Raw genomic sequence first — 13,192 nt, 5'->3', positions numbered from 1 at the left:
GTGTGTGTGTGTGTGTGTGTGTGTGTGTGTGTGTGTGTGTGTGTGTGTCTGTTGCTGTGTGTGTGTGTGTCTGGTGCCACTTCCAGCTTTTTTGCTGGTTAATCAAAGAAAAGTCTCATAGATTTCTCTGTCCTGGTGCCAGTGTGTGTGTGTGTGTGTGTGTGTGTGTGTGTGTGTGTGTGTGTGTGTGTGTGTGTGTCTGTTGCTGTGTGTCTGTTGCTGTGTGTGTGTCTGTTGCTGTGTGTGTGTCTGTTGCTGTGTGTGTGTGTGTGTCTGGTGCCACTTCCAGCTTTTTTGCTGGTTAATCAAAGAAAAGTCTCATAGATTTCTCTGTCCTGGCTGACAGATCTCAGCCTCCTAAGATCTGGTGCCAGCGTGTGTGTGTGTGGTGTGTGTGTGTGTGTGTGTACACATACGCGCACTCCAATCTAGAGCTTGAAATCAGAGCCTGGGCACTGTCCCTAAGCTTTTCGTGCTCAAGGCTAGTGCTCTACCACTTATGCCTCAGCTCCACTTGCAGTATATTTTGGTGGTTAATTAGAAATAAAGAATTTCATGGACTCTCCTTCCTGAGTTGGCCTTGAACCAAGATACTCTGTTCTCAGCCACTTGACTAGCTATGATTACAGGCGTGAGCCACCAGCACCCATCCTATTCTTATTCTTTATGGCGAAAAACAAGACAGCTCTATATCTAGCCAACTTGATGGAAATTCGTATATGCCAAAATTAATTTCTGTCAAATGATCCCTAACACTTCTCTTTCCTCTTCTCCATTTTCTGTCTTTTTATAATGTCATGATGCACTCCAAAAAGATAAAGGATTTCTGGTTAATATACAGCATTCTCACTTTTCCAGGTCAGTAACACTCTGAACCTATTCTGAATGCTCCTCTGTTGTCAGACTGCTACTAACCATAGCTGCTTATAAAAAATGTTCTTAGAAGCACAGGAGTAAGATTAACAGTAAACACAAAACACCTTTTCACATGAGTTATGAGGTACCTCTTATTTATTCACTAAATCTGGGCCCTCTCACAGCTGGCTGTTCAGTTTACTGCCTTTCTATAGAGTTTGGTATGAGTTATAGAAACTGTAACAGCTGGGTGTGGTGGCATATACCTGTAGTCCAGCTTTTTCAGTGGCTATGACTAGAGGGTTGCGGGGATCCAGAAGTATGAAAACAGCCTGGGCAACATAGCAAGACCCTGCTTCATAAATAAATAAACGTAATAAATAAAATTTGAAAGTATTAAATTCTTTTTAGATTCTATATCTCAAACTTAATAAATAATTCTACTTTTCAGGCTTTTCACTAAAGAAATAATTAGAAAGGCACACAAAGACTTGTGCTCAAGAATGGCTACTATAGGGTTAAAATAAGGAAGTGGAAATCTATCTGTGTAATGAGAAACTGATGGTGCCTCTGTACAGAGAGACCATGGGACTGTGACAGTATTTACCATGGTGAAGGGAAAACAGCTGAAGACAGGGAATGTGGAAATCAGCCCAGAATAAGAAGGCTGTGTGTATCATGTGAAGAGGTTTGAACATTATTTTAAATGTCTTCTGGAGCCACAGGTAAAATTAATGTGGTCATAAATTCTTTATAGCTGTTCCTATGAAAAGATAGAATCTATTTTACCATGCTGGGCTTTCTTGCCTGTGCTAACAAAATGTAGATCTGCAGTTGTGTAAGTCCAAGGGCCCAGGCCTCGAAGGTTTTCATAGCTTCTACCTTCAAGAAGGTACCAAGCCAGGCGCTGGTGGCTCATGCCTGTAATCCTAGCTACTCAGGAGGCTGAGATCTGAGGATCGCGGTTCAAAGCCAGCCCAGGCAGGAGAGACTGTGAGACTCCTATCTCCAATAAACCACCAGAAAACCAGAAGTGGCGCTGTAGCTCAAGTGATAGAGCACTCGCCTTGAGCTGAAGAGCTGAGGGACAGCACCCAGGCCCAGAGTTCAAGCCCCATGACCAACAAAAAAAAAAAGAAGGTACCAATTCTGGGACTCACAGCTATAATCTTCACCATTCAGAAGGCTGAGATCTGAGGATTCTGGTTCAAAGTCAGCCCAGGCAGGAAAGGTGGTGAGACTTGTATCTCCAATAAACTACTAAAAAAGATGGAAGTGGAACTGTGTCTCAAGTGGTAGAGTGCTAGCCTTGAGCAAAGAGAAGCCCTGAGTTCAAACCCCAGGACTGGCACCAGAAAAAAAAAAAAAAGGTTAAGAATGACCAGCTGTATGAGGATGCTACAGCAGAAAACCAGCTTCAACTGTCAACCATTTACAAGCCAGTAAATTCTGAAGTGGTTTGTTATTTGGCAATCATTTGTCCATATAGAATTACATCTCAAATATGAGAGCTGAACTTTTGATGTACAGTTTCAGAATAATAAAGTCCCCAAGAGGAGTGTGGCATGTAGATAGGGTTCTACAGGATGCAGCAGAGGTAAAACAGGGCACAGAAAGCAGGAAGCCACCGAAGGCAGGACTGAGGATGGAACTTACACAGTCTTCAAAGCTGTCTAAAAAGGAGAGATCTAGGCACAGGTGGCTCATTTCTGAAATCCTAGCTACTCAGGAAGCTGAGATTTGAGGATCTAGGTTTGAAGCCAGCAGGGGCAGGAAAGCCCATAAGACTCTTATCTCCAATTAACCATCAAAAACAAGAAGTGGAGCTATGGCTCAAGTGGTAGGGCATTAGCCTTGAGTAAGTAAACTAGGCAAATGCCTAGGCCCTGAGTTCAAACCCCAGGACTTGCACACACACACACACACACACACACACACACACACACAAATCCACAAATAAACAAGAAAGAGAGAGACAGAGAGGGAGACAGAGAGAACAGATTTAAGCGTGTCATGTGTACAACTTATAGATTTTGGTAACTGACTTCACGTGAGACAGAATGCAGGGCAACTCTAGGTTTCCAGCTAACCTAGTAACTGAAGTAAGAAATACAGGAAGAAGAGACTGTAGGAGATTGAGTTTAGAGAATCTGAGTTACCCACAAGACACTAGAAATGTTCAGCCGGTAATTGGTAAGATGTCTGAGTTACAACTAGAGATCCAAAATTCTCTAAGAATTGGTGGGAGTTGAAAGCTGAGTGGAGATGAGAGAAGAGAAGGAATGGCAAAGAACAAGACTATCTCAGAAATTGAAACTGAAGCAAAGAAGCCAAGGAAGATGACCTTAAAAAGACAATGAGTGAAAGCCGGGCGCTGGTGGCTCATGCCTGTAATCCTAGCTACTCAGGAGGCTGAGATCTGAGGATCACGGTTCAAAGCCAGCCCGGGCAGGAAAGTCTGTGACACTCTTATCTCCAATAAACCACTCGGAAAAAATGGAAGTGGCGCTGTGGCTCAAGCGGTAGAGCAATAGCCTTGAGCTGAAGAGCGCAGGGATGGCGCCCAAGCCCAGAGTGCAAGCCCCACAATGGACCAAAAAAAAGAGAATGAGTGTTGAGAGAAAGTAAGCACCAAATAGTGCATATTTTCTAATTTATTTAATCCTCCCCAATTATTAAGATCTTTGTTGTGCCTACTGATACACTGCAGATGCTCAGGGCAGTGCCCTGAAATAAATACTAAATGAATGAATGAATATTCACACCACAGAATGAATTAATTATTCTTGTTACTCCCATTTTCCAGATGATGGAATTGAGAGAAGTTAAATGACTTGTTGAAAACCATACATATAGTAATTGATACACCAGGATCCTCCATGGGTTGGGATCTGTGGATCTAGGTCCTCAAAGCTGACCACAAGTGTTTAGGATGGAGCAGGAAGTTGGAGTTCCTGCTTAAACAGTCTCTACTTTCTTAAGAAAATAACAAAGAGAGATCAGTTTAGAAAACATATCTTGGCTTGGGAGGTATAGCTCAGAGGAAAGCACTTGCCAAGCATGCATTAAAGCCCCGGGTTATATTGCTAACAAGATGCAAAAATACACATAGTATATATGTATAATGCATGACACACATGTATGTATAGTGTGTCATACATATATGTATATGCATGACACACACATATTGAAGAAAAAGTGGTGAAGGTAAGGTTTATTTGTCCAAGGTTGTTGTGGGAGCAGACGTATAAAAAGCATGGATGGCCAGCACAGATGGCTCACTCCTATAAACCTAGCTATTCACAGGAGGCTAAGATCCAGAGAATCTTGGTTCAAAGTCAACTTCAGTAGAAAAGTCCATGAAATTCCATCTCCAAAATAATCAGCAAAATGTCAGGTTGAAGGCATGGTTCAAACAGTACAGCACCAGTAGAGCAAGCTCGATGCCCTGAGTTCAAATACTAATACTGGATGAGGTGTGTGTGTGTGCGTGTGTGTGTGCGTGTGAAAGCATGAAAAATAGTTTGCCTGGAACTCTTCCATTTTTCATTGCTTGCACCTACTAAAGTCTTATATGTCTGTCAAAATTTTATGTAACAAAAGTCCATGGTTCTGGATAAAATACTTCTTATACCTTAATTTTTTATCTCTCAGGTTATTTACAGAGGGGAGAAAAGTTGATATATGATAATTAAATGATAAAGCCAGGGAATTTTCTATTTAGCAGTAGGTTCAGGTGACTTCATCGTAAGATGAGAGCATGCAACATGGAAGCAGGTACTAGGACTTGAAGCCCGCTCCTCTCTGCTTGACTAGAAAGCTTCTCTCAGTATTATTGCACTTGGGAGAGTCAGATAATAAAGAATAGATGTGCAGTAACTGAATCCCAACAGAATAAAGACACAAACATTTAAGGAAAGTTGGAAATTGGGGGGTAAAACAAAATGCGAGCCAGGAACCAGTGGCTCACACCTGTAATCCTAGCTACTCAGGAGGTTGAGATCTGAGGATCATAGTTCAAAGCCAGTCCAGGCAATTAACCATTCAAAAACTAGAAGTGGCGCTGTAGTTCAGAGTTCAAGCCCCATTACTGACCAAAAAAAGATGAGAGAGAGAAGAGAGAGAGAGAGAGAGAAGGGGAGGGAGACAGAGAGAAAGAGAGAGAGAGAGAGAACTGGATTGATATGGAGAGAACCAGGCTAGAGGCTTAAGGTCAACTTGGTTTTAGTTTGGTAAGCAGGAAAGAAAGAAAGAGAAAGAATGAAAGAAGAGAGAGAGAGAAAAGAAAAGAAAAGAAACATTATTTTTCCAGGTGCTGGTAGCTCACACCTGTAGTCCTAGCCACTCAGGAGGCTGAGATCTAAGGATTGCAGTTCAAAGCCAGCCCAGGCAAAGCCAGTCCATGAAACTTCGAAGTGGCACTGTGGGTCAAAGAGGTAGAGCGCTAGCCTTGAGCAAAAGAGCTTAAAGACAGCACCCAGGGCCTGAGTTCAAGTCCCACAACCAACAACAACAAAAAGAAGACATATTATTTCCATGTGCTGCTCTGAAATCACACTTACCAGCAGATGTTTTTAGGAAGTGCCGTGGATGGCCATACTTGAAGGAGGGATATCGAAGGAAACATATACAATTTGGCTTCAAAATGTGCACATTACTACAGGTGTGAAAATAGCGAACATAAATCTACAAGTGAAAAAACAAAAATTGCCTTTATAAGTTAACTTAATTGCTTCTTACGATTTTATTTTTATGTATTTATTGTAGTGGGGGTTTGAAGTTATTAGGGCCTCACACATATTAAGCTGATGCTCTACCTCTTCAACCATACCCCCAACCCAAAAAAGTTGGGTTTGTGTGTGTGTGTGTGTGTGTGTGTGTGTGTGTGTGTTACCAGGGCTTAGGGCCTTGGGCTTGCTAGGCAGGCATTCTATTCAGGCATTGGGCCCTAATGGTTTACTTTTTAAAGAACCTATCGAACTTCAGTTCTATTTTTAAACATGCATTATCACAATGTCAATAAGAAATTATCTAGGCAAAAAGAATACTTGGCAGTGGGAGCAATCAAGTTTATGAAAAATTAGTTATTTCCTGACATATTTTTGTTCAAAATCATCAAAAGAACTCAAACTCTGGCATAAAATATTTGTTTGCTCAAAATTCCTTTCATTTCAACTTAAGTCTAAACTTCCTGAAACAGGCATACAAGATGGCATCTCAACAAGTAAGTTGGGCACAAAGGCTTATACCTGTCAACATAGCCATAAGAGTGATTATTATCCAGGCAAGTGTGGGCAAAAGTACAAGGCCCTGAGTTGGAATCTCACTACTGCCAGCAAAATAACATAAAGGAACGCAATTAAACACTTTTAAAATGATTGTCAGTGATTCCCTTGCCTCCAGTTCTAGGTCTCAAACTTAGGACCTTCTATGGGCTAAGCAAGCATTCTATACCATAGCCCTCAGAGTTTTCTCATTGTAATTGATAGATGACTTTAACTATTTTATGTAACAACTTAGTATGAGCATGGGATCATACCTGTAATCCTAGCTACTCAGAGGGCTGAGATCTGAGGATCAAGGTTCAAAGTCAGCCTGGGCAGGAAAGCATAAGACTCATCTCCAATTAATCAGTAAAGAGCTGGAAGTGAAGGTGTGGCTCAGGTAGTAGTGTCAACCTTGAGTGACAAATCTATTGAGCGAAAAATCTAAGAGTGCAAGTCACAGAGTTTAAGTCTCAGTACACATATACACACATACACACATACACACACACACACACACACACACACACTTCCCAAAACAACAAAATAATTTAGTATGATACAAAACAATATCGGAGGACTGAATGTAGTCAACTTGATATATCAAAATCAAGGCGACTCTTAGAGGAACACCAAGGTGCAATGCCTATGTGAAGCTGATCATATAAAATAATATTTATTGAAATGAGCTGCAGGAAATGGAAACAAGAGGTTTTTCTCCTTTGTTGCTGTTTTCTTTTCTTTTTGTCTTGTTTATCTTTCTTTAGGAGGGTAAGAGGGGGCACAGAAATGGAGGGGCAAAGGGTGAACAAATGCAGCAGTGGCACCCACTAGACACTATGTTGAAAATGAACTATACAACTTGTGGGTGGGGATGGGAGGGAAAAACAGGGACAAAACAAGGGAAGGGATGACATGGTTCAAAAAGAAATGTGTGATTAACCCACTGTATATCTCCTTTATAATAACAATTTTTTAAATCTGTTCAAAAAAACCAAAGTGTTGGAAAGGTAAAAATATTTTATTTTGAATCTTAATATTTCAATGCTATTAACACCTGATAACATCAAACTTTAGACTGCATTAATTTCTAGCCTTCTTGGTGGTTTTTGAGAATACTTGAATCTATTTGAAATTTTTTTCATTTCTGTTAAGTCACCTTTCAAGTATGTTAGCTCCTAAAATTTCAAGTCAGATTATAATACATCCTATGGTCTTTTTTTTTGAGATGGCTTCTCACTGGGTTGCCACAGCTGGTCTCAAATTCTTGGACCCAAGTGATCCTCCTTCCTCAGCCATCCAAGTGGCTTCAACTATAGGAACATGTCACCCTGCCAGCTCACAATAGTTATGCCTTGTTGTTCATTTTTGGTTTTTGTACTGTGACTGGGGCTTGCACTTTGGGCCTGGGTGCTTTCCCTTAGCTTTTTTGCTCAAAGCTGATGCTCTACCAGTTGAGACACACCTCCACTTCCAACTCTTTGCTGGTTAATTAGAGATAAGAGTCTCACACTTTCTTGCCCAGATTGGATTTGAACCTTCATTCTCAGATCTCAGCCTCCTGAGAAGCTAGGATTACAGGTGTGAGCCACTGGCACAGGACTAACAGTATGCTTTAACAAACATTTTCATTCTTTTTTTATGTTTTTTTTTTTTTTTTTGGTCAGTCGTGAGGCTTGAACTCTGGGCTTGGGCGCTGTCCTTGCACTCTTCAGCTCAAGGAGAGTGCTCTACCGCTTGAGCCACAGTGCCACTTCCGGTTTTCTAGTCGTTTATTGGAGATAAGAGTCTCATGGACTTTCCTGCCTGGGCTGGCTTTGAACTGTGATCCTCAGATCTCAGCCTCCTAAGTAGCTAGGATTACAGGCGTGAGCCACCAGCACCGGCTTTTCATTCTTCTTCTTCTTCTTTTTTTTTTTTTTTCTGAAAGCAACTATAGAAGAACAAAACTTTGGTTTACCAGGAACAGTATATTTAAATTCTTTTACATAATTTTCCTTTCCTTGATTGTCAACTTGTTACTGATCTCTGAGCCATGCATCTGCACTTCACCTTAAAAAAATTCATAATCATTGTAATATCTACAATTTACTGTTAGCATCAGAATTCAGGAACAATAGAGCCTATCAACTTAAATGGTATCTTAGAACCAAGCAGGCCATAAAGAATTCTTTTTTCCAGTTGTCCTGACTTTCCCCTTCAACCCTGGCTCTTGGTCAACAGCAAAACCAAAGAAAGAAGTCAGCCTCTGTTTCATTTGGGTGTAAAGTGCAGACAGTAAATGGAAGTTTAAAAATATATAGACCTATCTGGACTTGCACAAAATATTTTATAGTTTAACTGTATTTTTTTCTTTCTTTTGGCAGTGCTAGGTTCAAACTTAGCCATTCTACTACTTGAGCAACACCTCTAACCCTACTCATTTTACTTTATTTTTCACACAGCTTCTCAAGTTTTTCAGCCAGGAAGAACTGCATACCACCATCTTCTCATCTATTCCTCCCAAAGTATTTGAATTACGGGTGCTCACCATTATGCCTGGCCCTAGAATTGTAAAATGTTGGAAAGAGTAAACTATTAGAAGGTTCTACCTTTACAACCCAACTCTTACTGAGGAATTATTAATGAATTTAGGGAGACACAAACTACCAAACTAGTATTTACTGATGGAGAGCAAGGGTGGGCAAATACAGTCATTATATTCAGTGTAGATAATGTAAAAATTGAACTACATTACTTAGGGAATGGATGGGGTACTTGAAAAGATGGAGAATGATGGATCAAGACATTGCACATAAGTACAACACATTGTACTTACAATGTGACTTGTTAAATTAAAAACCCTTTGTAGGGCTGGGAAGGTGGCTCAGTGGTAGAGCGCTTGCCTTGCATGCATGAGGCCCTGAGTTCAATTCCTCAGCACCACATAAGCAGGGGGAAAAAAAGCCGGAAGTTGTGCTGTGGCTCAAGTAGTAGAATGCTAGCCTTGAGGGGAAAAGCTGAGGGACAGCGCCCAGGCCCAGAGTTCAGGCCCCACGACCAGACCCAAAAGAAAAGAAAAAAAAGAAAAAAAACCCTTTGTAGAACTACTTAATTTCTTTAAAGTTTATCAACTGCTTATAATGGACTAGTATTTTAAGTTTTTACATATATCTACTGTGCGCCTCATAATTATCTTGAAATATGCACATACAATAGAAATGGATGAGAGAGGTGAAGTATTGTCCAAGGTCACACAGCAAGTTAAGTGGCAAAGTCAAGCTCTAATACCAAGGAAATCTGACAGCAAAATCTGTTCTTTTGTGTGTCAGAAGTGAAGAAAGCAGTCTTACTTTCAACATGAGACAACCTCTCTCCACCGGCATGGGCATGTGTGCTCTGATTTTTTCTAAGAAATTATAGGCGGCTAGGTTGAGGTATGTGGGGTTTTTTAGATTAGGTTGGTTTGGAAAGGCTTCTAGATGCAGTCTTAGGCTGGGCCTTGCATAAGAAGTATAATTAGCAAAGAACACAAGGACACCCAAGTTCTAAAACAGAGGAAACAGCATAAACAAAGGGACTTTGGCTGGAATTTGCTTATGATGCTGTTTGAGACAATGAGCAGCTTGATTTGACTAGATCAAATTTATAAAGGAGCAAATAGTTGATAAGTACAAACATCGTTGGACTATGCTATTTGAATGAATGTGGTATGTTATAGGAAAAAAGAGGATTAGGAAAACAATCTAGTAAACCTCTGTTATACAAATTACATCCAGTAAAGTCTGGAGAGAAAGGAAGGGGCTAAGGTATGATTGTAAAACCTGAGACATGAAATAACAGTGCCTAGTGCTGGGGCACAGAAAAAGACAGACAGACAGACAGACAGAGATCAGATAGAAGAGAGAAACACAGACATAGAGAGGTAAAAGGCACAAGAAAAGTTACTGATTTAGATGTATTAAAAGGCAACAGAGTCCACTTAATCCTAGCTACTCAAGAGGCTGAGATCAGAGGATCATGATTGGAAGCCAGCCTGAGTAGAAAAGTTTTTGAGATTCTTTTCTCTGATTAACTAGCAAAAAGCTGCAAGTGAAGGTGTGGCTCAAGTGGTAGAGCAATAGTCTTGAGCAATAACACTAAGGGACAGGGCCTAGGCCCTGAATTCAAGCCCTAGAACACATTCGTGCACACACACAAAGGAAAAAAAAAGTAATTTTTTAATCTTCAAGCTAAAGAAGACTTCCTTTTTAGAATCAGACTTAGACTAGTAAATTAAGTATAAAGGTTTAAACCTCTGATTTTAAAAATCATGCTGATAGTTTTACTGGTTTTATATATTTAGTAGTTGGGGCAATATCAAATTCATCTATGAACAACAAGGAATGATGACAAATCCTCTGGAGACTCTCCAGCCTGCTTTTTCTGATGCAATCTCATTCTATACCTTGTCTTAAAGTATTTATTAGTCAACATGTACAATCAAAATATTAGAGAGAAAAGAGTTTAGCTGATTAACATAATAAAAAGTATTTCTAATACCTGACAACTGTCTAGACTCAGAAACTCAAAGCTAACAGATGGGTGCTGATGGCTCACACCTGTAATCTTAGCTACTCAGGAAGCTGACATCTGAGGATTGAGGTTTAAAGTCAGCCTGGGCAGGAAAGTCCCAGAGACTCTTAGCTCCCAATTAAACACCAAAAGCTGTGGATCAAGTAGTAGAGCACTAGCTTTGAGGGGAAATAAAAGCTCAGTAGATAATGCATAAGCATTGAGTTCAAGCCCCAGTACCAGCACTAAAAAAAAGACAAAAGAAATTCAAAGCTAAATACAATGCAATATGTAGTTTTCAGTATTCATATTACCTAGTCTTTTCTCAAAAGACCATAGAAAAACTCAAGTTGATAGGGTTCACAAGGGGCAGAATGACTTTAGGGAAATGGAAATAAAGCTACTGCATCTGCTTAATTTACTATAGCTGATAAGAGCTCTTGTTGCTTATAACTTTTTACTCAAATATTTTAACTAAGTCATTCTACAAGTATTTGCTAGCACTTCAATGCGCTGGGCACTAGGAATTACATATAAAACAAAAGAGATGTAATCTTTCCGTAATGGAATGCACACAGGGTTAAAATAGACCAGTAGCAAGGTGGTTAACTCACTGCTCCTGTGGGGAAAAACAAGAGTACAATGAAGGAAAATAAAAGGAAGGAAACTTGCCTGGAGAAAGCTATGTTGAAATAAAAACCTGAACCAGTAGTAGGAGTAACTAGAGGATGAGGAATACTGGCAGATAAGACAATCGGGTTTAAGGCAGAAGAAATATCTATGCAATGGTAATCAAACAGCATGATGTATGGTCAGTCAATTCTAGTCTAGTTTACTAAGGGGTATGTGGAGGAAGCATCGGCTTTTATCAGTCAGGTAATTTTTAATAAGAAATGAAGCCTGGGAAATAAATTTCTTCAGCTGTTTGAATCTTAAGACACTGCATGCATTGAGGGTAATCTTAAGCAAGAAAATGACATTACATGTATGATCACTCTGGCTAGCCCTATGAATGAAGAGGAAAAGAATGGCTCAGAGGCAAAACCTGAATTAGAAAGAACTGGGACACCTTTCATTGAGGGTAGGGTAAAAAACAGTGAGTCGATTGCTTCAGAGTTACTGCCTAGCTCCAAGAGAAACAGGTTTGAGGGTTGAGTCTAGAGTCTTTGAGGCATCATGGCATACTTTGAGGCTAGCTTTTCCAGGCTCTTTTGTGTTATAGTATTGGCCATGTAACTCTTCAGGCCTAGATCCACCCCTTCCTCCTTTTTGCCCAAATATCAAGAAGTTGCAGAGCTCTCCTGTGATCATGATAGAAAGACCAAATGAAGCTGGGCGCTGGTGGCTCACACCTGTAATCCTAGCTACTCAGGAGGCTGAGATCTGAGGATTGCAGTTCAAAGCCAGCCCAGGTAGAAAAGTCCATGACACTCTCATCTCCAATTAACCACCAGAAAACTGGAAGGGGTGCTGTGGCTCAAGTGGTAGAGTGCTAGCCTTGAGTTGAAGAGCTGAGGGACATGCCCAAGCCCAGAGTTCAAGCCCCACAACCCACAAAAAAAAGACCAAATGAACTGCTGAAATAACAAATGTTCGTGATGATGAGCCATGGAATCAGTGCCAGCTGTTACCTAATTTTGGTATGCTCTCTCTGTATAGATGCTTAATGTTCTACTTGTTAATTTTGGTTTTTAAAAGTTACAGATTAAAAATTACTTCATATACATGCAAATGTAGGTTAACTGGACCGTATTTAGACTGGTGCCAAGCTTCCGTGCAAACATCAAGAGTATGCTTACATAAACCAAATTACAAACCTAGGCTTTATGATATAGGCTATTATTCACTCTTATGTGGCAATATCCTTGTGTTACCGTTCTAAATACTGCAGGCAATTGTCACATAATGATATATGAAAGGGCATATTGTATGTCCTTTCCCATCGCAACGTTTCACTTGCTGAGTTGTAATTGTGTCTCCCTCTCCTCTGCCCCCAGTACTAGAATGCAATCTGACTTATATTTGTGTTCTGAGTGTCCAGCCTAGTAACTGCTACACACAGCAGGTCTTAGACGGCCAGAAATCAACCAACCACTACAGAAACCTCTAGGAAAATGGGTTTGTGTGGGTGGTGAAATATCCAAGAAGAAGAAAAAAGTAAGATGTGTAAATGGGATGAAACCAGTCTCCTTAGTGGGATCTCTGGGTATTTGCTATTACAAGTCTGAGAAAGGAGTCATTGAAGGGGGAAAGGAGACAGGACACGGGAGCGAGTTACAAACCAAATAAATGAAATGTAAGTCTGTCTATTCCTCAAGGGAATGGCCAATCTCTTCCTCTAGTCTAAATTCTCTGAGGTGAGGGGTCATTAGTACCGAGGGTCAGAAAACTATGGGAGCTCAACAAATGCCCTCAGTATTCGTGGCGCCTTTCACAATGCCTAGTACTCTGAAAGAGATCAATGAAAGGTTAGCAGGTGAAAGGCAGGCTTGGCCTTGGGGGGGGGGGCGTTAATAAAGCGAGTGTGGCGACCTAATCCG

At 40.5% G+C, this 13,192-nt stretch overlaps 1 protein-coding gene across 1 annotated transcript in view; it reads right to left on the bottom strand.

Annotated features, from left to right (window-relative positions):
• Positions 1-13,192, bottom strand: part of Dbt (dihydrolipoamide branched chain transacylase E2) — a 46,597-nt gene that overhangs the window by 33,122 nt on the left and 283 nt on the right. Inside the window, exon 2 of the mRNA XM_013031396.1 lies at positions 5,418-5,541. Within this exon, the coding sequence (XP_012886850.1) occupies positions 5,418-5,541 (124 nt within the window). The remainder of the gene's footprint in view (positions 1-5,417; positions 5,542-13,192) is intronic.

This window comes from Dipodomys ordii, unplaced genomic scaffold, assembly GCF_000151885.1.
Source record: "Dipodomys ordii isolate 6190 unplaced genomic scaffold, Dord_2.0 Scaffold139, whole genome shotgun sequence".
Classification (NCBI taxonomy): Eukaryota; Metazoa; Chordata; class Mammalia; order Rodentia; family Heteromyidae; genus Dipodomys; species Dipodomys ordii.
The sequence above is the reverse complement of the archived record's forward strand: the minus strand, read 5'-3'. Positions and strand labels throughout refer to the sequence as shown.